At 42.8% G+C, this 24,576-nt stretch overlaps 1 protein-coding gene across 2 annotated transcripts; it reads right to left on the minus strand.

Moving 5' to 3' along the window:
* Positions 1 to 23,513, minus strand: TM2D3 (TM2 domain containing 3). 2 transcript variants are annotated; one of them, XM_049906080.1, is made up of 6 exons: positions 23,404 to 23,513; positions 22,752 to 22,829; positions 18,504 to 18,661; positions 9,707 to 9,881; positions 7,575 to 7,650; positions 1 to 2,286 (listed from the first exon to the last, which is right to left on the minus strand). In XM_049906080.1, the coding sequence occupies exons 1-6, from the start codon at positions 23,492 to 23,494 to the stop codon at positions 2,121 to 2,123; spliced, it is 744 nt and encodes a 247-aa protein (XP_049762037.1). In that variant the 5' UTR covers positions 23,495 to 23,513; the 3' UTR covers positions 1 to 2,120. The 2 variants fall into 2 exon arrangements, with proteins under 2 accessions (XP_049762037.1, XP_049762038.1); XM_049906081.1 differs by lacking the exon at positions 22,752 to 22,829.
* Between the last annotated feature and the right edge of the window lie 1,063 nt (positions 23,514 to 24,576).

Genomic DNA, 24,576 nt, shown 5'->3' on the forward strand with positions numbered 1-24,576 from the left:
TCTCATAACCATCAAAGAATATTTTCTTCTCTGTTTAAACTATTTCTCAAGTTCTTATAATAGTGGTCTTATACAATATTTGCCCTTTTGCAACTGAGTAACTTCACTCAGCATAATGCCTTCCAGATTCCTCCATGTTATGAAATGTTTCACGGATTCATCATTGTTCTTTACCAATGCATAGTATACCACTGTGTGAACATACCATAATTTATTTATCCATTCATCCGTTGATGGGCATCTTGATTGCTTCCATCTTTTTGCTGTTGTAAACAATGCTGCAATGAACATGGGTGGGCATGTATCTGTTTGTGTAAAGGCGCTTATTTCTCTATGATATATTCCAAGGAGTGGGACTGCTGGATCCTACGGTAGTTCTATTTCTAGCTCTTTAAGGAAGCACCAAATCGATTTCCAAAGTGGTTATACCATTTGACATTCCCACCAGCAGTGTAGAATTGTTCCAGTCTCTCCACAACCTCTCCAACATTTATTATTTTGTGTTTTTTGGATTAATGGCAGCCTTGTTGGAGTGAGATGGAATCTCATTGTAGTTTTGATTTGCATTTCTCTAACGGCTAATGATTGTGAGCATTTCCTCATGTATCTGTCAGCTACCTGAATGTCTTCTTTAGTGAAGTGTCTGTTCATATCCTTTGCCCATTTTTAATTGGGTTATGTCTTTTTGTAGTTGAGTTTTTGCAGTATCCTGTAGATTTTAGAGATCAGACGCTGATCAGAAATGTCATAGCTAAAAACTTTTCTGTAGGTAATCTTCTTACTCTTTTGGTAAAGTGGTTTTGGTTTTTAATCAGAAAAGATTCTGTGCTCCCAAAACCCCATTCGAGGCAACTGCTCAGCTAAGTGATCCATTCCCCTTTCAGGTAAACTCCAATTAATAAATAATTTGATGAAGAAAATGTTTTTTGCCCATGAGATTTATGGAAATTCCTGAAAAACATTTCATAGCTTCTAGGTCTAATAGGTTGGTTAACAGTGTTCCAGTTATTAATAAATGCAGATATTTAAAACATAATACTTAGATTCTGTTTAGGAGAATGACAACATTTGAAAATGGATGGTGGTGATGGGTGCACTACATGGTGGATGTGATTAATGTCACTGAACTGTATACTTAAAAATGGTTAAAATGACAAATGTTTTGTTACATATATTTTACCACACATACACAATACTCAGATATCCAAATCTGAAAGGAAAAATGCTAAGAATTTTTAAATGTTTCAAGAGAAACACTGAGTAAAACCCACTTTGCATTAATAATTGTTTTTCCTTCTAATAAAGGGTATACAACAGATTTATAAAGACTCAAAACCATTTTTGACAGCAAGACACATTTTTCTAACACTTCCACCATGTGTCAATAAGCCAGCCAATTACGAATATTTCTGTTGGAATGGGGTCATGTCCTAAAAAAAACATTTAACACTTAATAATAAAGATGTTATGATTATTCAAGATAATATTTAAATACAGAAAACCTACAGGATACACACCTACAATATTTCTTAAAGTAACAGGTCATTTTATTAGTTTTTCAGTAGTCGTACAACTGTTCAAATCACTAACAAGACTCAAACTACAGCCTGGAGACACAGAAGTCCTGCAGCTTACCTGAGTTACAGATAAAGACCAGGGTACACAGATAATACACTGCAAAACTTACAGATGGCTGAAGTGTAGGTAGGTAACTGTATTTAGCTAACAGAATAAAAATGCTCTGCACTTTCTGCTATCACAGCTGAAGAGCCTTTCAAGGCAGATTACATTCAGGCCAGAGAAAAGTGACAGTCTTTGACTTAAGCAATACAAAACTAAAGTCATGGGAACAAAATGGATTTTCAATCACTGCGCAATCTGTTCTTCTAGTTTAATTAAGCAAGTTTACATTTTTTCACAGAAAAAAAATATTTCAAGCAAGCAAAAATATATTCCAAATAAGCATGGTTCTATGACTTACTTATTTTACCTTCATTAAGGCAGGCAAAGTACAGATGCTGTACGTTAAACACAAACACATCACCACATGTCACGTTACTGTCTACAGGCAAAAGGACTTTTTCTAAGCTGCTCCTCTCTGAAGCATATCACAACCACAGTTAAATGTACAAAGAACCATCTGCTGGTCCAACGTAGCCAACTCCAATTAGCAAAACATCTATTAGCGTCCATATTCCCAGGCCACCAAAGCTGAAGAGCTTGCCCAGGCCCTCCCGCCACTGGCCCAGGTAGAAACGGTCAGCTCCAAACCCACCGAGGGTGATGCTGCAACATAAAACAAGGAATTCATAAGACTTTCTCCAAACCAACAGCTGCCAATCTGTGTTTTAATCACTGTACTAAATCACATTTGTGAAAAGGCCTCAAAATATTATCAACTTTAACTATAACACAAATGATTATTTCATGATTTTATACTATCAAATAATCACAGGTAAGATTTTTTAAAAGTCAAAAATAAACATGTAATTTTTAGCTGTACTGAAATCTAAATGTTTTCTCCTTTAAAGAAAAAGAATTGAACTTGCTCCTTTTTAATCTTGAAAATGGTCAAGAGAACAAAGCAGGCAACCCGGTCAACAGAAAGACACTCAGTTAGGAGTCAGGAGTTGGAGTCTTGAGTCAGCTCAGACACAATCTAGGTGACCAGGATCAAGTTCTGTAACTTTTTTAGTCACTCTTCTCTAAAAATTTAGTGTTTGGACTAACAGACTTTAAAGGTCATTTCAAATTCTAAAATCTAACAATATTAGGACAGCTTTTCATTGTATTTCTTTTTAAGTTTTTCTTATTAAAAATTTCAAATATATACAAAGGTAAAAAAGTAAAGAGAACTGTACCCATGACCCAGCTCCAACAATTATGGGTACTTAACCAACAATGGTCTATCTAGACCTTTATCCCTCCCTGGCTTCTCTGACGCAAACCTGATTATATCATATACAATGGTTATTTTTCAAGATACTATATTGAACTCTGAGAAGAAAACTATTCTTCATTTTTAAAAGTTGTTACATGTACCATGGTAAGGTAAGATGTGAACGGTAAGGTAAACTGGGTGAGGGTTGTATGAGAGCTCTCCATTACCTTTGCAACTTTTCTCTAAATCTAAAATTATTCCAAAATTAGAAGTGTACTTTAAAAAAAGAAGATGTTAAGTTCTAATCTGAACCATTTCTGACAAAGACTGTTGCCACTAACCTTGTTTTTGTTATTTTCTATCTTGGATTTCTCTTTTGCTGATATATTACACCATCCTGCCAGGCAGGACCCTTCCCCTTCCCCAGCCCAAACCCTAATGCAGTGGTTCTCAATGGAAGGTGATATTGGCCCAAGGGGGATATATGCAAAGTCTGGAGACAGTTCTGATTGTCATGACTGGGAGTGCCACCGGCATCTGGGGGGTAGAGGCTGGAAATGCTGTTAAACGCCCCACAGTTCAAAAGACAGAGTTGTCCAAAACATCAACAGTCACGAGGGCGAAAAATCCTGTCCTAGGCTAGTCTGCAAACCTCAGAGATTCGGGGTACCAATTCTAAGCCTCCAACTCTAGACGACACAACTTTTTAATTTATAGGCAATTTTTCATGTTTTTCTCTGTCACTTTCATTTTTCTTCCCAGGTGTTCAGTACTAAGAACTGTATTTTTTGTTTATAATAAGAAGGAAGTTACTAAAAAATAAAAAATGTTGTCGTTAGGTGCCATGGAATAGGTTCCAACTCATAGCGACCCTGTGTACAAGAGAACAAAACGCTGCCTGGTCCTGTACCATCCTCGTGATCATTGTTATGTTTGAGCCCATTGTTGCAGCCACCGTGTCGATCTATCTCACTGAGGGTCTTCCTCTTTTTCACTGACCTTCTACTTTACCAAGCATGATATTCTTCTCCAGGGACTGGTCCCTCCTGATAACATGTTCAAACTATGTGAGACGAAGTCTTGCCATCCTCACTTCTAAGGAACCTTCTGGCCGTACTTCTTCCAAGAAAGATTCGTTTGTTCTTCTAGAAGTTCATGGTATATTCAATATTCTTTGTCAACACTATAATCCAAAGGCATCAGTTCTTCTTCAGTCTTCCTCAGTTATTGTCCAACTTTTGCATGCAAATTGTTCTTGCTGTTGTTATTAGGTGCTGTCGAGTCCTTTTGACTCACAGCAACCTTACAGGACAGAGCAGAACTGCCCCACAGGGTTAAAGGAACTCCTGGTAGATCTGAACTGCCAACCTTTTGGTTAGCAGCTGAGCCATTAACCACTATGCCACCAGGGTTCCGCATGCATAGCAGGCAATTAAAAATACCATGGCTTGGGTCTGGTGAACCTAAGTTCTCAAGGTGACATCCTTGCTTTTTAACACTTTAAAGAAGTCTTTTACAGCAGATTTATTTGCCCAATGCAACGCGTCTTCTCATTTCTTGACTGCTGCTTCCATGGGCGTTGACTGTGGTTCCGAGCAAAATGAAACCTTTGACAACTTCAGTATTTCCTCTGTTTATCACGATGTTGCTTATTGGTCCAGTTGAGGATTTTTGTTTTTTTTATGTTGAGGTGTAATCTATACTGAAGGCTGTAGTCTTTGATATTTACCGCTTAAGTGCTTCAAGTTCTCTTCACTTTCAGCAAGCAAGGTTATGTCATCTGCATATCGCAGACTGCAAATGAGTCTTGCTCCAATCCTGATGCATTCTTCTTCATATAGTCTAGCTTCTCAGATTATTTGCTCAGCATATAGACTGAGTAAGTACGGTGAAAGGATACAACCCCGAGGCACACCTTTCCTAACTTTAAACCACGCAATAGCCCATTGTTCTGTTCAAACGACTGCCTCTTGGTCTATGTACAGGTTCCTCGTAAGCACAATTAAGTGTTCTAGATTCTCATTCTTTGTAATGTTATCCATAATTAGTTATAATCCACAGAGTTGAATGCTTCACATAGTCAATAAAACACAGGTAAACATCTTTCTGGTGTTCTCTGCTTTCAGTCATGATCCATCTGACATCGGCACTGATATCCCTCGTTCCATCCTCTTCTGAATCCAGCCTGAATTTCTGGTAGTTCCCTGCCAATGTACTGCTGCAACCTCTTTTCAGTGATCTTCAGCAAAGTACTATCTGTATGTGATATTAATGATACTGTTCGATAATTTCTGTATTCTGTTTGATCACTTTCTTTGGAAAGCGTGTTCTTCCCTTTTGATTTTCTAACGCCAGGCCTTTGCATATTTCATTATAATACTTCACTTTGTCTTCTCAAGCTGCCCTTTGATATCTTCTGCTCTTTTACTTTATCATTTCTTATGTTCGTTTTCACTACTCTACATTCAAGAGCAAGTTTCAGAGTGTCTTCTGACATCCATTTTGGTGTTTTCTTTCTTTCCTGTCTTTTAAACTACTTTTTGCTTTCTTTACGAATGATGTCCTTGATGTCATCCCATTACTTGTCTGGTGTTTGTATCAAACCTATTCTTGAGATGCCCTCTAAATTCAGGTGGAAAATACTCAAAGCTGTACTTTCGCTCTCATGGACTTGTTTTAATTTTCTTCAGCTACAGGTTGAACTTGCAGATGAGGAATTAATTGTCTGTTCTCCCGTTAGCCCCTGGCCTTGTTTGGACTTGTTCTTTCCACAGATATAGTCAATTTGATTCCTGTATATGCCATCTGGCAAGGTCCATGTGTATAGTCACTGTTTATGTTGTTGAAAAATGGTTATTTTCAGTGAATGGGTCATTTGTCTTGCAAAATTCTATCATATGATCTCTGGTGTAGTTTTTATCACCAAGTTCATATTTTCCAACTACTGATCCTTATTCTTTGTTTCCAACTTTTGCATCATAATCACCAGCAATTATTAATGCATTTTGATTACATGCTGGAACAATTCCAGCCTGCAGAAGTTGGTAAAAACCTTCCATTTCTTCATCTTTGGCATCAGTGATCAGTGCGTAAATTTGAATAATCATCTTATTAACTAGTCCTCCTTGCAGACATGTACTATTCTATCAGCGACAGCACTCAGGATAGAACTTGAAATGTTCTTTTTGATGACGAATGTGACACCGTTTGTCATGGATTGAATTATGTCCCCCCAAAAATGTGTGTATCAATTTGGCTGGGCCATGATCTTCAGTATTGTGTGGTTGCCCTCCATTTTGTGATTGTAATTTTATATTAAAGAGGATTAGGGTGGGATTGTAACACCACCCTTACCCAGATCACATACCTGATCCAATGTAAAGGGAGTTTCCTTAAGGTGCAGCCTGCACCACCTTTTATCACTCGAGATAAAAAGGAAAAGGAGGCAAGGAGAGAGTTGGGGACCTCATAAACTAAGAAAGCAGCACCAGAAGCAAAGCACGTCCTTTGGACCCAGGGTCCCTGCACCTGAGAAGCTCCCAGAACAAGGGAAGACTGATGACAAGGACCTTCCTCCAGAGTTGACAGAGACAGAAAGCTTTCCCCTGGAGCTGATGCCCTGAATTTGGACTTCTAGCCTACTCTAGACTGTGAGAAAATAAGTTTCGCTTTGTTAAAGCCATCCACTTGTGGTATTTGTTATAGCAGCACTAGATGACTAAGACACCGTTCCTCTTCAATTTGTTATTCCTGGCACGGTAGGCCATTTGTGACTGTCTGATTCAAAATGACCAATACCAGGCCCTTTCAGCTCACTAATGCCTAGGATATTGATCTTCAAGTGTTTCATTTTATTTTTGACAACTTCTAATTTTCTTAGATTCATACTTCGTACATGGCACATTCCAGTTATTAATGGATGTCTGCCAACTGTTTCTTTTCATTTTGAGTCATGCCACATCAGCAAATGAAGGTCCTGAAAGCTTTTCTCTATTCGTGTCATTACAGTTGACTGTACTTTGAGGAGGCCTCTTCCCCAGTTGTATTCTGAGTGCCTTCCAACCTGAGGGGCTCATCTTCTCACACTGTATCAGACAATATTCTGCAGTTATTCATAAGGTTTTTACTGGACAATTTATTTTAGAAGTAGACTTCCAGGCCCTTCTTCCTAGTTTGTTGTAGTCTGGAGCTCCGATGAAACCTGTCCACCATGGGTGACTCTGCTGGTATTTGAACTACCCATGGCATAGCTTCCATAGTCACAGCAATGCACAAGCCACCACAGTACAACAAACTGACTAGTGGTGGAAAAAATTTTAAAATATACATTATAAATCTACCTATTTTAAATAGTCTATGGTGGAGAAATTAGGCATTTCCCAACTCACAGTACATTTAGGATTGGAAATCCTGATTGGTTCTCACAATCAATAACAATAACTCAATTATGGCATCTCTAGACTGCACAAGCATCTTGGGAAAAAGGCTAACATTCCTGCCATTAAATTACACTAAGGCCCTGATCTGGTCATCTAAACGTCAACCTGTAGCTATACATTTCCTAGAACGTATCTGACACGTGATAAGACACAAGACAGGGAGTAGCTTGGCTGAGCTCGGTTTTGCAAGATTCCACAATTTCACAAGAAATCAGATGGCATGTTTGTTTTAATGTACTAGTAACAAAGCTTACCTCAGAGCCAGAGCAGTAGACCATTTATAACCTCCAGTCCAATTGCAGTATAACATTTTGGGAAAAGTACGGTTACCTTAAAAAGAGGAAAATATTCCACAAAGAAATACAGATATAAAAATACTTCAATGCAGAGACTTTATCGTAAGTAATGGCCTCATAATTTAAAATATAAAAGATTGATACTTTTTATGATAATCACTATGAATGTTATTTAGAACAAATACGAAAAATAAAGTCTTTCCCACCTATAAGCGTAGATTTAATGTTTAAACCAGGTCAATAAGGGTTACAGCTTAATAATGTAAAATGCCTTACCAGACGGGTATCAAGACTTACAATAAAGTTAGAGTAAATAAACCAGTGTGGTACTGACATATACAAATCAGCCAATGAGAAAAGATCACAGAAGAGGAACCACGAACATTTAAACACTTCACGTATGACAGAGGTAACACTGCAGGTCAAAAGGGAATAGGTACTGGGACAAATGGTTATCCATGTGGAAAAATTAGTGAAATTGAATCTCTACCTCAAAATATACATCAAAACCAATTTCAGGTGGATTACAGACCTAAATGTAAAAGGCCAAACTTAAAATTTTTAAAAGAAATTATCTTTATGATTCTGAGGTAGAAGATTTCTTAAACAATAACCAAAAAGGACAAACTATGAAAGACTAATAACTTCAAGTCATTAATTTAAAAAGTTCTGTTCATCGAAAGATACCATAAAGAAAGTTAATACGCCATCTGGAGCAAGGGACAACAAAGAAAACAAAGACACAGGGGACATATTAGTCCAAAGGACTAACAGAACAACAACTACCACAGCCCCCACCAGACTGAGTCCAATATAACTAAATGGTGCCCAGCTACCACCACCAACTGCTCTGACAGGGATCACAATAGAGGGTCCCTATTGTGGACACAGCTGGAGAAACATGTAGAACAAAATTCAAACTCACAAAAAAGACCAGACTTACTGGTCTGACAGAGACTGGAGAAACCCAAAAGCATGATCCCTGGACACCCTTTTAGCTTAGTCCTAGGAAGTCACTCCTGAGCTTCACCCTTCAGCCAAAGATTAGACAGGCCTATAAAACAAAACGGGAGTAAAGGGGCACACCAGCCGAGGGGAGAGAACAAGAAGGGAGGAGGGGACAGGAAAGCTGGACAAACGGAATGCGGAACCCAAGCTCGAGAAGGGGAGAGTGGTGACACATTGCAGGGTTAGCTACCAATGTTCCAAAATGGTATGTGTATTAATGGTTTAATGAGAAACTAATTTGTTCTGTAAACCTTTACCTAAAGCACAATAACAATAATAACAAAAAGTTTAAAAAAAAAAAAAAAAAGGTCAGAATCTGAGAGAGGGCTTTAGGGAAACCAAATAATTAGTATCCAAAATACAAACAAATTCCTAAAAGTCTTTAAGAAAAAGACAAAAATTAAGAAGGACAACAAGTATTAGAGAGAGTCTGGATTATTAAGGACTGTTGTGTCCTACTGGTGGGAATGTAAATTGACACAATCATTTTGCAAAATAATACATGTTAGGGACTATATACTACACAATTCTTACATATGTGCAACTAACAGATAGGGACAAAAACTTTAATTGCAACCCAATCCGTAAGAGCAAGAAATTATACCTAACACAAACACACGGGAGAATGAACAAACTGGGCCACAGCCTTGTAACGGATTATTCCAGGAGGCAGAGGGGCCGGAGGAAGGAAAAGGGCCCAGGCAGTTACAGCGCTCTCAGCACTGTTTCAGTTCACTTAGCTCAAATTCAATTACTGTGTATTATGCTTTAGAGCTTACATATTTTTCCTTTTATCAAGTATTACATTTAAAAATGTAATAAAAGAAAAGCATATGAGGATAATAAGTTTTGTTCTAGCTAATAAAACTTTAAAAGGCAGGAGAGTTTAAAGACTTACGAACTGCAAATTTTCTGGACGCCTTTTAAAGTTGACTGAGCTCATCAATGAGCCTTGGAATAACTAAAAGGCTGCTGATAAAATAATTTAAACCTAATTCTCAAATCTGAGATTAAAGTAAACTTAAAGAAACAATGTTTTGCTCACACACGTCCTGAAGCTCTTTGCCGGGACCCTGGCTTACCGAGGCAGTGAATGTGGTCCCGCACTGTGCAGTTGGCAGCGTAGCGCTGCCGAGGGCAGGACACTGTCATGCAGCTGCTGGAGTTGGAACACTCGTAATCCGTTTCTGGAAGCTGCCAGCAAAACCTGCAGGTCATATTGATGATGAAGTTCTTCCCAAATCTGGAGTCTTCATTCTGTATACCAAAGGACACAGAGTTAGTAAATTGTAAGACAGGAGTTCATTAATATGTAAATAAAACTAAATAGTCATGACACAAAGCTTCTACAACACTTCTAACTTGTACTAAATATCAGAAAAAGAGGTACCAAAACAATATGTATGCAAAACAAGTACATATGGTATGACCTATAACCATAAAAATATACAGCCAAATATACATGTCTAAGAAAAAACCTGGATAAATTCACGACAAAATATTAACAAAGGTTATCTCAAATTTCACCACACTTTCGCTCAGCTTCATTTTCAATAATGAGCATGTGTACCTTTGTTAACAGAGAAAAAAGAAATGAAAACTTATTTTATAAACCCATAGGGCCACTGAAAGCTGGAAAGAATATGTGAGTGCATTCGTTTAAGGCCACTTAGCTACAAGTTTTGAGTAGAAGTCAGATCCCCTAACCACCAGCCTGAAGTTCCTATATGTACAACATACTGCTATGCTTCTGAGTCCCATTTCTTCCCTAACATGTCCAATCATGATCCAGTAACAGCCCAGCACTCCAGGGCGATTACTGCTGCTCCCACATCCACGAGCACTGGCATGATCAACTAAGAGGCAGTTCACAGAGAATCACTCTCCACCAGGAAAATCCACAGACATGTAGAGGCTCAGCAAGGATTCACTGCTGGCCCTTAGCTTTTACTTTGAGAGATTTGGCTTTCCTCATCAATTTAAAAAGTTTTTCTTTTGTTTGTAAAAATAATCTGTAACCTCTCCAGAGATAACCACTTTTAATCTTCTATTTTTTCGATGTATATATTTATATATTTAAATCCCCAAAAAACAACCCAGTGCCGTCGAGTCGATTCCGACTCATAGCGACCCTATAGGACAGAGTAGAACTGTTCACGTTAAGTGGAATTATACTGAAAGCATTTTGTAACCATTTTGAACCCAACTTCACATTACACAGAGCCCTGGTGGTGCAGTGCTTAAGAGCTACAACTGCTAACCAAGAGATCAGCAGTTCAAATCCACCAGCTGCTTCTTGGAAACCCTGTGGGGCAGTTCTACTCTGTCCTATAGGCCTGCTATGAGTTGGAATCAACAGAACAGTAACAGGTTTTGGTTTTCACATCACATAACCAAAAAACCAAACCTGTTCCCATCGAGTCGATTTCGACTCACAGGGACCCTATAGGATAGACCGAAACTGCCCCATAGGGTTTGCAAGGCTGTCATCTGTACAGAAGCAGACTAGCCACATCTTTCTCCTGGTAAGTAGCTGATGTGTTCCAATCACTGACCTTTTCGTAAGCAGCGAAGTATTTAACCACTGTGCCACAAGGGCTCCTTATTCACATGTATATAGTAACACATACTTTTCAAAACCATTTTTAAATGGTCACACAGCCATCTCTGAAAGTATCATATTCGTTATTTTGATCAATGCAAAACTGCCATTTTATGGATAGTGTTTAACATTGGGTAAGGCTCCACCTGATTTAGGCTACACTGTTTTTATATGTCCGCACATTTCTAGTGATGCATTTATAAATTTTTTTTTTAATTATTACAAATTATAAATTATTTTTTTGAAAGCTAGTAATACACGCACATGGTACAAATTTCACGACAGAACAGGGAAGTGAAGAGTAGGTCGGCCTCACCTGGCCTCCTTGCTCCAGTGAGCCTCTGCCCTCCCAGCACTGAGCACTGCTTACACATACTTGCTTCCCAGTACCCATGCACTTCCAGGGACAATCGATTCTAGTCTGTACACATGGAAGTTCATATCATACAGATTTCCTCTTTAAAAATTGAACTTTTCCACTGATTTTTACTCAAGTTTTTTTTTAATAATTTTTATTGTGCTTTAAGTGAAAGTTTAGAAATCAAGTCAGTCTCTCGCACAAAAACCCATATACACCTTGCTACACACTCCCCATTACTCTCCCCTTAATAAGACAGCCTGCTATCTCCCTCCACTCTCTCTTTTCGTGTCCTTTTCGCCAGCTTCTAACCCCCTCCACCCTCTCATCTCCCCTCCAGGCAGGAGATGCCAACATAGTCTCAAGTGTCCACCTGATCCAAGAAGCTCACTCCTCACCAGCATCCCTCTCCAACCCGTTGTCCAGTCCAATCCATGTCCGAAGAGTTGGCTTCGGGAATGGTTCCTGTCCTGGGCCAACAGAAGGTCTGGGCGCCATGACCACTGGGGTCCTTCTAGTCTCAGTCAGACCATTAAGTTCTGGTCTTATGAGAATTTGGGGTCTGCATCCCACTGCTCTCTTGCTCCCTCAGGGGTTCCCTGTTGTGTTCCCTGTCAGGGCAGTCATCGGTTACAGCTGGGCACCATCTAGTTCTTCTGGTCTCAGGATGATGTAGTCTCTGGTTCATGTGGCCCTTTCTGTCTCTTGGGCTTATAATCACCTTGTGTCCTTGGTGTTCTTCATTCTCCTTTGATCCAGGTGGGTTGAGACCAGTTGATGCATCTCAGATGGCTGCTTGCTAGCATTTAAGACCCCAGACACCACTCTTCAAAGTGGGATGCAGAATGTTTTGTTAATAGATTTTATTACTCCAATTGACTTAGATGCCCCTGAAACCATGGTCCCCAGACCCCTGCCCCTGCTACACTGGAGCTGCCTACTTCTTAACGACTACAATGTATTTATTCTCTTCTGTGGGTGTATGATCATTTAAAATGTCCCCTCTTGGGCTTTTAGATTGCTTCAAATCTTTTGCTTTGACGAACAATGCTACGAGGAATATCCTTATACATGCTTATCTACATCCACGTGCAAGAGTATCTGTAAGAAAGATTCCTAGATACGGAATCACTAGGTCAAAGACTCTATGCGTATGCTTGCCAGATACAACAAACTATCTCCAACAGGCTCATCAACTTACCCACTCACTGACTTGTCTTCTTATACCCTCACCAAATCAGAGTGCTATCAAACTTTGTTACTTTTTGCCACTATGATAGGTTAAAAATGCATCAACTTGTATTTATGAGAAAAATTAAACTTTTTTTTCATGTTGGAAGTCCATTTGTACTTCCTTTTCTATAAGCCACATGGTCTGAGTCCATTTTCCTACGGATTGTCATTATTTTCTCATTGGCTTTTCGGAACTCTTTAATTACCAATACTAGTGCATTGTCGGTCACAGGCGTTAGAAACACTTTTCCTAGTTTGTCATTTGTCTTTTGACTTTATGCTTTTTTAGCACCATTGGAAATCTCTAATTTTTATGTAGTCAAATATATCAATTCTTCCTTTTATGGCTTCTACATTTTCAAATTTAGAAAAACATTCACCACTTTGGTAATTAAAAAAAAACAAAAAAAAAACCTGTTTTCTCTGGCCCTTCAGGGTTTCATTATGTACATTACATCTTTGATCTATCCAGAACTTATTTTGATAAATAAAAACACTGGGATCCAACTCAATTTTTTAAAAAATAGCTACCTAGACATCTCAATATTAACTGAACCCATTTTCTCCTCACCATGAACAATTAACCTCTTCAAAGCTCATCAATGGTAAAAAGATTTGTCACCCTCCCCTCTGTCACCAGCTGCCATTACTAAGAGAACACAGAACTCATGAAGAAATTACACTTGCTTCAGATACCGCAGTGTAATGGATTGCTTTCGTGTGGCCCTTCTCATCATGGTCTTTAACTCCCACCCAAGTGATTGGGCAAGACTGTTCAGATATGGTAACTGTGGTCCACCAAAGAGACTGGTCAGTTTTGTTATTCCACTGGGCTTGAAATAAGCCACCCTAGAGACAGGAAAGAAAGAATTCCACCACCACCAAGGAAGAAGTCAGACCCAGCATATCCTTTTGACCCAGGATCCCTGCACTGAGACACTCCTAGAAGCAGGAGACTAAGAGAGTGAGCTGTAACCCTGAAAACCCAAACCAAACCCAAACCCACTGCCATCAAGTCGATTCCAACTCAAAGACACTCAGCTTTCTCTCTCCATGGGCCGTGCCATCTCTTGCTGCCGGGTCTCTCCTGCCACCACTTCTCAGTATCTTTAGGCTTACAGGGAACCCCTGGTGGTGCAGTGGTTAAGTGCTATACTGCTAACCAAAATGCTGGCAGTTCGAATCTACCAGGCATTCCCTGGAACCTCTATAGGACAGTTCTACTCTGTCCTATAGGGTTGGTAGGAGTCAGAAAAGGCTCAACAGCAACGGTTTGGTTTGTTTGGTTTGGTTCTGCTTTTTGAACTTTGAGCGAGTGGTTTGCTGTTGGATGCATTGAGGCAGGAAAAGCCAGTGCCCATAAGAAGGAGCCCCCTTCCATGACTGGAAGTTAAGGGAGCCAGTGAATACACAGCTTGGTCTGCTCGCTTGTGGTGACCACCTGGGTCTACTCATGAATGGAAGTGAGGAATGTGCATTGATGAAGAGACAGGCTGGGTATGGACACGACCCACTGGTACCCGCTAACCTAGTCCACAGGGGCTAGGTAAGAGACAGAAAGGAAGGGCTGGCTGGCTGGTCAGAAGCAAAGGGAGTTGTGTGTGGATTCCTGTTTACGGGAGGAACTCAGCAGCCCAGTCAAAGGGGGCTGGGATGAGACTGTGTAAAGGGCTGTCTGAAATGCCGGGAGGTATGTGTGAACTCTGGAGCCTAAGGCTGCTACCCATTGTGACCTAGCTTGGATGGCTAGGTGTGAGCTGACCAAAACCCGACCGAATGAAGAGAAAGATGTTTGACACCATGAGCTGGTGTAGACTGCTGCAATTTGATGACTTGCTCTGGACTGGACTTTGCCTAAGGATGCAGATGCTCAAAGTTCCAAACTGAACAGAGAGTCTTCAAGACCAGGAAAAAATGCCTGTTTCACACTACTGGTTTGGGGACGGGCAATTCAGACATCAGCTATCTAAAAGGGGGAAGATAAAGGCATGAAGTGACTGGCTTACTTGCTTTTGTGGATATGCTTATACTCAAAATGAGGGGGACAAGGGAGGACCCCCACTAAATAGTTCCATCTTTTCCTGATGGGTCTGAGGAAGAAAGGGTAGGGAAGGATGCTGATAGGATTGTAAATCATTTGTGAGTGCTGGTTGTTATCAGGGTTAACTGTGAGGGTAAAACTGTAGTTGTAGAAGCTAAGTGTGAAAGAGTGGACTGAGGGGGAGGCACTGCTGGACAGGAATACAGTGGCAAAACCTAAAGCCCCTTAAAGGTTTTGCTATGCTGATACCTCGTGAGGATCAGAGCAAGGGAATAAATACTCTTCTCTCAGTTAAATTTTATCAGACACCAGAAAGTGTGAGGACAAGACAAACTATTGGGGAAACTGACCAGATCAGATGGATATCTGCAGCAGACTGGTACCTGAGTAACCTCACTCTGAGAACTCTTTGCCCTATTGAAGGACTACTGTTAATGACTGTTTTGGACTGGTAAAATGATTGAGACGGGGAAGTTCTCCTCCAAGTATATAAAAAAAAACATGACTAGAAAAGCCAGGAGGTGGCCTGCGGTGTAACAGATTGCTTTTGTGTGGCCTTTCTCTCCATGGTCTTGTAACTCTGACCCAGGTGATTGGGCAGGACTGTCTGCGCAGAAATGGTAATCGTGGCCTGCCTGAGGGACTGGTCAGCTTTGCCATCCAGTTGAGCTTGAAATGAGCCACCTCAGAGACGGGAAAGAGAATCCCACCACCACTGAGGAAGAACAGTCAGGACCCAGCACATCCTTTGGACCTGGGATTCCTGTGCTGAGATGTTCCTGGAAGCAGGAGATTGACAGCGAGAACCGTGAAGATACTGAGAAGTGGTGGCAGAAGAGACCCGGCAGCAGGAGACAGCATGGGGGCTTCGCAGCCCACGGAGAGAGAAAGGTCACCACCTTTGAGCAGGGGCCTAGAGCCAAAGGTAGGCCAATGAGCACAGCTGGGAAGAGGCTGTCCTGATGCAAGAATTGTATCCTGAGCATCTCTGAACCTGAACTGTAACCTACTACTTTCCTGATTTCATCAGCATGGGAGCCCTGGTGGTGCTTCTACCTTGTGAAGTTAGAGAAGGTCAGGTGCCACCCCCATGCCGTTTTTACAGATACACTAGTGGACTGCTATCTTCTCTGAGTAACACAAAGCAACATTTCTGCCCAGCACATCTCCAGCTGGTGTAACTGGCTTGACAGTCACCATTTCATTGGAGCAGTAGCTATCTGATATGGAGGGGATCGCAAGGTTTTATTTCTACTTATATAGCACTTAATGGGGTAGTTGTCCAAACAATTTCTTTGACTAGTGGAATCCAGGCGAGATTCCCTTAGCCAGTGAGACCTAGTCAAGGTGCATGGAGAGAGGTGAGCTGGGAGAGAAAGTTCAAAATAAGGGGGGTAGGGAGGAAGGAAAGAGCAGGAATGCACATAGGGGAGTGAGCAAGGGAACCTGTATGTGCCAGGGCATGCACTGGTCAAGGATTACCACTTTCTGAAATGGTCATCTATTTACCAAGGAGGCACCCTACACACCTTCATTAAACAAGTAAGGAAAGAGCACATGATTTGCCTGGATGACAGAGCGACACGGTCCTGGGAACCACGTCTCCTGAGAGCCAATTCGCAGAGCACCAGGCTCTGCTGGGACAGACGCTGGAGCACACAGCTAAGGAGGGCGGGCACCTGTTGTTTCACTGGCCAGAGGGAGGGAAGCAGGTGGAAAGCAGGAGAGGGAGAATCCTACCCAGGGCCCGACTCAGCCAGGGGAGAAGACTGTACCACGACCACGGCCAAGAAGTTCAGAAACCTTCCTAAGCTCTCTACAATTGTCTGTTTTTCATCCTCTGCCTATTTTCCACTAGTGAAACTGTGTACTTGTCATTGCAACACTTAAAAAAGGAAGAAATCGAAAGGAATGCTAAAGAAGCTGAGGCAAACAACACTGAAGGCTTCATTATGGAAAAGTTCCCCTGGGACATCAAATAGTTTCCTCCTTATTCAGTGAGTATATACTATATACCCTCAAATAAACAGGTCTGGCTATTAGGAAAAAAACTCTAAGATACAAAACAAAGATTCACTGGTAATTCAAGGACAGTCATAAAGACTATCTTACAATTAAGCTCAATGTTTCACTGTGCCTTCAAGGGTGATGCCGATATACGAAAATGGCAAATACATAAGCTCACAAAAATCAACTCTGGGCACTGAGAGAGCATGACAGCTTATGTCCCTTTGGAGTGACGCCTCCTATCTCAGTTATCCAGCGCTGCTGTAACAGAAATACCACAAGTGCATGGCTTTAACAAAGAAAAATTTATTCTCTCATAGTCTAGGAAGCTGGAAGTCCAAATTCGGGGTGCCAGATCCAGAGGAAGGTTTTCTCTCTGTCAGCTCTGGGGGTGGGGAGGTCCTTGTCATCAATCTTCCCCTGGTCTAGGAGCTTTTCAGCACAGGACCCCAGGTCCAAAGGACGTGCCCACTTCTGGCTCTTCTTGCTTGGTGGTAATGAAGTCCCCCTGTATCTCTGCTGGCTTCTCTCTTTTATATCTCAAAAGAGACTGACTCAAGATACATCCTAATCTTGTAGATTGAGTCCAGCCTCATTAACGTAACTACCTCTAATCCTGCCTCATAACACATAGGAAAATCACGTCAGATAACAAAACGGTAGACAATCACAAAACGCTGGGAATCATGGCCTTGCCAAGTTGACACATTTTGGGGGACTCAATTCAACCCATAACACCTCCCTAGCTTCTGATACTGACGTAAGAGGAATTACAGAAAGGGCCTGGGGCTGGAAGGAGCCTTCGGATCTAGCCCCTTGCAGACCAAATTCCAAAGAATAGAGGGGAAAAAGGTACTTGGTTCAAATGAGTGGAGGGAATGCTGGAAATGCCGTGTCAGCAGGGGAGAGTACAGAATCTGTTTTTTTTTCCCCGGACTATTTCCCAGAATGAGGGTTCCATAGAAAAACTTTAGGAAAAGCTGTTCCAGATGAATCCTCTTGTTTTACGAAAGAGATCAATAAACCACTTGGCTAGTTTCAGCAGGGCCAAGGGCAAAACACTGCTTCAGTACTAACTTCTACTCTTTATCTTGCCCAGATCCCAGGAGAGAATTTCCAGACAAGGGAGTGTGCAATAGCTACACAGTCCACTTGTTAAAAATCCAGATAGCTGTCTGCCTGACCTATTCAGATTCGGCAGGTCTGAGGCTGCCTCCAAATGTCTGTGATTCTAACAGGAGCCCACGGAGCTCCAGGCAGGCATTCTAGAGCACTATCTAAGGAACACTGACTATGAAAGCCTTTCTAGGCTCCTTTTTTCCTGTCTAGGTCAAAATATCAGAGCTCAGCTGTAAATGTGACGACTGTAACAGGGTCGTTTTTAATGGGCAAACGGTCAGTGCACTTAAGCTCCAATTTATCCTCATGTCAAAAAACTGTCATTCAAGCCCTTGCAACCAAATTTTGCTTTGAAATGGAGCTTCGGTCTTCTGATAAAGCTGACTGTATTCCGAAAATATGACTTACAAAATGCAGAGCACTTCTCTCAGAATTTTCCCCCAATGGTGCAGCCTAAACTATACTTTAACTCGAAGTTTACAAAGAATTTATTTAGAATAAGTAAGTTGTGGTACTTACAATACAGGTAACAGAAGGCTTGACTGTGCAGTCAAAAGTGACAGGCTTCCCATAGACACAGGAGAAATTGGTCTTGCATTCGACACAGTCGGCCGGAAGTCGGCTACACAAACCATTGCTCGGACACTTCATCACATAAGGTGGGATTTCGGTACTTTCTATGCAAGGTGAGAGAGAAGCTTATTCTCTTACAATACTGGTCAGAATAACAGAAGAAAGCAATCATTTTCTAAGGTTAAGAGACATGATCATTAGCAATGAGATGTTAGAGGTGAGGGTGTCTACGCTGAGAAGGTTGGGCATGTGACAGCTGACCAGCAAAGAAAAGAGCCCACCGCTGACTCAAAACACAGCTAGAGACCCGTGCAACACTAAAACGAAAGAAGTCTACTGGAAACTGGTAGAGATCTGAGATTCAAGCCTTGAGCACTTTATCTCATTAAATACGAAACTGCAAAAAAAAAATCTTATTACAATCCTTAGTTACACCTGAGAGGGGGGTGTTACAGATAGAAGGCAATGAAAAGGAGAGAAGGAATGACAATGCGTAGGGGGACACCCCACATCCACTGGAGGAGGGGCATGCTGGATGTGCCCTGGAGCAGACACTTGGTACTAGTGGGGCCATTAGCATGCTGCTGCTCCAAGCACATGACTCCTCCATCCTTCAGCCCACACCCTACTGAACACCTACTATGTTCCACTAGGACTACTGTGGTGAACAAGACAGGCAAGACCCTGCTCTAAACAAGTAAATGAGCAAAATTACTACATACAGTGAAAAGTGCTATGAAGGACTTACAGTGGGCAGTAAGAGAGAAAGAGCAATGGGGAAGGAGATGTCTGTGCTAGCCAACAGGGCCTAAGGGAAGGACTCAGTCAACAGGGCCTAAGGGAAGGATTCTTTGAGGAGGTGATACAGAAACCTGAAAACGGCAGTAACAAACACCCACCTAAGCAAGGCGTTCTAGGCCCAGGGAAGATGAAGAATGAAGTGGCTTTATGCAGGGAAGAGCTCGAAGGACTCTCAGGAGGCTACTGAGAGGGCTGAAGGGGGAGGGGAGAGAGGAGGCAGGTGCCCCGTCATGCACGGACCAGCAGGGGAAAGCGGGGAGTCTGGATCTTCAGCTGAGTGCAACGGGAAGCTAACCTAACCAGATGTACACTTTACAAGAGTAATTCTGTGTCCATGTGGCAGCACTGAGACTGTCTCCACAGAACACACGATGGTGGCCTGGGTCTGGGGGACAGCTCTGGAGGCAGAGAACGGTAGGCAATTCAAATGCCCGACAGGTAAAACTGGGTGAAGACTTGCTGCTGAAGAACTGGACGAGGGGCTGAGGGAAAGGGAGGAAGCTAGACTTCGATTCATGCAAAATGAAGGAAGCAGTACGGCTACTTTCTTGTTCTGATTGGTTTTGGGAGTTGTGAACAGAGAGTTGTATTTTAGACATATTAAGTTTGAGATGCAGCCAAGTTGCAACGTCAAGCAGACATCCAGATAGTCTTTATAAATTCACACTATATAAATATGAAGCGGAAACCCTGGTGGCGTAGTGGTTAAGTGCTACAGCTGCTAACCAAAGGGTCGGCAGTTCAAATCTGCCAGGTGCTCCTTGGAAACTCTGCGGGGCAGTTCTACCCTGTCCTATAGGGTCGCTATGAGTTGGAATCGACTCGACAGCACCGGGTTTGGTTTTTTGGTAAATATGAAGCAAGATTTTGCGTGAAGTTAAAACCCTAGTAACATATAAATTTCAGCAACTTGGATGACTCTCCAGTGCATCATGCGAAGTGTAAAAAGTCAGACTCAAAAGGTTACATACTGTTTAATTCCATATATATGACATTCTGGAAAAGGCAAAACTTTAGGGACACATAAGGAATCACTGGTTGTCAGAGGCTGGGAACAGGGGAAGTGGTGCCTACAAAGGGCAGAAGGGGACTTTGGGGAGGGTGATGGAACCACTCTATCGAGTATGGTGGTAGTTCCACAACTGCATGTATTTGTCAAGTCATAGAGCTATACGTTAAAAAGGGAGATTTTATTATATGTAAATACACCTCAATAAACCTGATTTAAAAAAAAGGGGGGGGGCCCAAAACTGTAAAATGTATCTCAGAGTTAAATGAACTTACATAACCGTGTGCCTAGCTAGCGTCACGCATGTACCATGATGGGGGGGGCTCTTTATCACTGGTTAACATAAGCAAACATCTGCACGCAAAAAAACAGATGCGGCAGCCTCAGACCAGTGTACCCCACAGTGACGTATGCAATTACTCTGTATGCACTACTCTACACTGGGGTCTAGTCAACGACCAAGAGCCTGGGCTTCTGCACATTCAGCCGCTGAAGCCCTCTAAACCAAACCAAAAGCCCACTGCCACCGAGTCAATTCCAACTCACGGCAACCCTATGGGACAGAGGGTACCCCTAACTACACACCTGCACCATGCCAGATCCTGCTGCAACAGATGGGTGGCTACAGTGTGTGATTCGAGTCCACACTAAATGTCAAGAGACACAGAATTGTAGCTTTATCTTCAAAACACAACATTGTATTTTGTTGGGGACTAATTTACAAGGGAAACAGAACTGCAACTGGTTCTTCCAGGAATCGCTACCGTTTGTGAGGACTCAAGCTGACCTTACTGTGCACGGCAGTGTGCTGAAGAACACAGCTAAATGGTGGCCTTGCCACATGGGAACCAGATGGAAGGCCAGGTCCACACATTATTTAATTTTACAGTTATGAGGAATCACAGCAATTTGTCTCCAGCGTACTGGAATGGAGTTTAGACACCTGCAATTGACGCAGGGTTCTACCACTGGCCAGCTGTGTGACCTGGGTTAACAGCTCGAGAGCCGAGCACGTCACTGGTAAAAACACTTAATCTCACTGGTAAAAACACTTAATCGATAACTGTCCCCAAAATGGCTATGAAAATTAAAAGTGTGAATGTATACATAATGTTAATGCTGGGTACAAGTTAGGAGCCCCCCAAAAATCTATTATTTTACAAGATGAAAAACTAAGGCTAAGAGCTGTGTGGATTTGTTCAAAATCACAGAGGGAGCCTGTGACAAAAAAGAACCAGAACTCAAAATCTTCTGACTTCCAATCCTATGTTCTTTTCACTTAATTCACCAATTTGGAAATGAAGCCACAGACACCCTCTAACTATGAATAAATCAGTACTAACTTTGGAAAATGCCTGTCATTATTCCACGTTGGTACTTTAAAATATCATTTACATACTAACAACATTCAAAATAATTGTCTCTGTATCAATAACCTGTTCAGAGGGTCGCAATTTTTTCCTCTGGCCAACCTACCCAGGTATACAGTATGTTTTCATCAGTTAAGAAAGGATCGAAATTGCAAGCATTTTGACTGAAACGGGGCTTTCACAAACATCTGAAAGACTAAAGGATTCTCGTTTTTTTCTCTATAAAATAATCTACATTTTAAATTCAAGTATGTTGCTGCCTCCTACTACTTTTTTACACCCGAATAAAAATCAGAAAAACACCTCTGCCAGTTTCAGTTCATTGAAATAGTGGAAACCTGGAGGGATGAAACTACAGAAACAAAAGTTGCACTTTGCAAAACACACAAATGCCTGCTTAAAACTAGTCCTACTTAGAGCTGTCATATGAAATGGGTAATCCTACAAAATACCTTCTTCTATTCTGTCATATTACTACATGTCTGGGACCTAGTCACTTAGAATCACAAAGCTGAAATGACTTTAGAGGGTCAGGCTAACCCCATCACCTTAAAGGTGAGGAAGCAGAACCTCAAACGGTGAATAATTTACTCAAGGTCTCAGCAGCACGACCAGATCTAGACCCCAGGTTTCTATACTTTTCTCTGTGATCCTTCCATTTCACACTGTCTTGGGGGTGCATTTAAGACCCAACATCAGAAACAGGGTTCAAGAAGTAAAAGAAAGTTTCTGAAAGAAGCACTGGTTGAAAGTTATACTGAGGGATGAATTGGATAAAATGATAGAAACAGGAAATAAGGAGACTGCAAAAAGAAATGAGGCAGAAATGTTAAAAGGTATTCAAAACAAGACTGTCTACAGAAAAACGTGCATCCGCCCTTCACGTAATCTACAATACGATAATATATTCAAAAACAGAAACTGACTTTGCATACTAAAAAAAATTTATTTCAAAAAGAGAGAAACCACTAGATATAAATATGCACATTTACTAGAATACGAAATGTCTGGTACCTGCTGCTCTGGGGACTTCCGTGAATGTGCGTGTTGGACCCGGGTCCTTTATTGACTGAGCCATCGGTTGCGAATGCTCTAAATTTAAGGATCCTACAATTAGAGAACCCACCAGGCGCTCCTTGCCAACTCCGGGGCGGTTCTACTCCGTCCTAGGGGGTCGCGATGAGTCGGAACCGACTCGACGGCAACGGGTTTGTTTTTTAACAACTAGAGAAAGACGTTATTCTGGGTTATGAAAGCTTCGGTTTGTGTGGTTATCACGCAGGTCCCACACGAGACCAGTAACTTCTCGTGAAAACCTCACAGCCTGACTGCTCACGGGACTAAATGGCGCAACGCCAGCAGGGCCAACACCAATCCAGATCCTCGGGCAACTGGGGAACAAAGGGTGATACTGGGACCCTGCTCTGCCTCCCTGGCCGAGCCCCGAGCCCGCGGGCACCGCTCGAGGCCTCCGCGGCCGAGCCAGCAGCTCGGGGGCCCCTGAGCACAGAAGACTCGGCCACGACCGCCGGGACGCGCCGCCCTCGGCCCGCCACCTGCCTCCGCCCTCCACCCGCGGGGCCCAGTCGGGGCGCCTCCCGCAGCTCCTGGGGTCCCCCCTCTTCTCAGCCCGCACCCCGGTGTGGACCCTGGCTCTTGCACTCACCACCGCCCGAGAAGATGTAGAACTGTGAGAGGAAAAGCAACAAACAGCAGAAGCGGCGAAGCAGAAGCTGCAGGCCCGCTGCAGCCGCCATCTTAGCGGCGCGCGCACACTTCTGGGGCCAGGAGGTAAGGCTTGCAAGAGAGAGGCGGGGCTCGTCCGGGGCGGGGCCTGTCCGGGCGGGGCTTGTCGGAGAGGCGGGGCTCGTCCGAGAGGCGGGCCATTCGGGGCGGGGTTTATCCAGGGCGGGGCGTATCTGGGGCGGGGCTTTCCGAGGCCGGGCCGTCCGGGACCGGGGCTCCTCCGAGGGGCGGGGCTCGTCTGGGGCGGGGCTCCTCCGAGGGGCGGCCCGTCCGAGGGGCGGAGCCCTCAGGAGCCCGGGGCGGAGGCGCGCGGCGGCTGGCACGGCCTGGTCGCCCTCTGGCGTGCTTCTCTGGTGGTGTCTGGAAAGGTCGGTCCCCTGCCACGCACCGCGGAGACGTTTTCCTGAGGAACCGGGTTGGTGTGGGCGGCCGCGACCCCGCGAGGGTCCTCCGTTCCCAAACTTGCCTTACCTCTCTTTCCACAGCTAGAGACCAGGAATGTCGCCCGGGGGCCGAAATTCACACCAGAAGCAACTGAAGGCGGAAGCCAGCAAATTTGGGAGGTTGGCCACCTTTCTTATTTGAATGGCTGTGTATATTATAGATAAAAATTCTCTGTATGCTAGGTACTACATGATGGTTTTGATGACATCATCACAATCACATACTTGGAGCCCTGGTGGCGCAGTGGTTAAGAGCTCAGCTGCTAACCAAAAGGTCGGCAGTTGGAATCCACCAGCCGCTCCTTGGAAACCCTATGGGGCAGTTCTATTCTGTCATATAGAGTCACTGTAGGGTCACAATCAGTCGTAATGGACTCGACGGCAAAGGGTTTTGTTTTGGGTGGTTGAATCTCGTACTTGTTTTACAGATGAAGGAACAGGCTCGGAGAGGTTGTAGTGGGCCAAACACAGAGGGAGAAGCCACCCAAAGTGTGACAGGCAGGCTGTGAGGGGCCCGCTGCCCTGGATCTGAGAGCTGGCACTGGTCTGTGCCCAGCAAGCATTTCTGTGGCCCGCCTCAGCCCGCAGCACTGGCCAACTCCTTAAAAATAGGCATTACTTCCAGAAAATTCTTCTAAGAATGGGAGAGA

Source organism: Elephas maximus, chromosome 13 (assembly GCF_024166365.1).
Source record: "Elephas maximus indicus isolate mEleMax1 chromosome 13, mEleMax1 primary haplotype, whole genome shotgun sequence".
NCBI classification, from domain to species: domain Eukaryota; kingdom Metazoa; phylum Chordata; class Mammalia; order Proboscidea; family Elephantidae; genus Elephas; species Elephas maximus.

Coding starts and splice junctions, on each gene's coding strand:
- TM2D3 (XM_049906080.1), bottom strand. CDS start 23,494: ATGGCGGCTGCAGCGGGCCTGCAGCTTCTGCTTCGCCGCTTCTGCTGT. Junction 18,662..22,751: donor GGAAGTCCCCAGAGCAGCAG/GTACCAGACATT, acceptor CACCTTGCATAG/AAAGTACCGAAATCCCACCT. Junction 9,882..18,503: donor AGCCTTCTGTTACCTGTATT/GTAAGTACCACA, acceptor TTTGGTATACAG/AATGAAGACTCCAGATTTGG.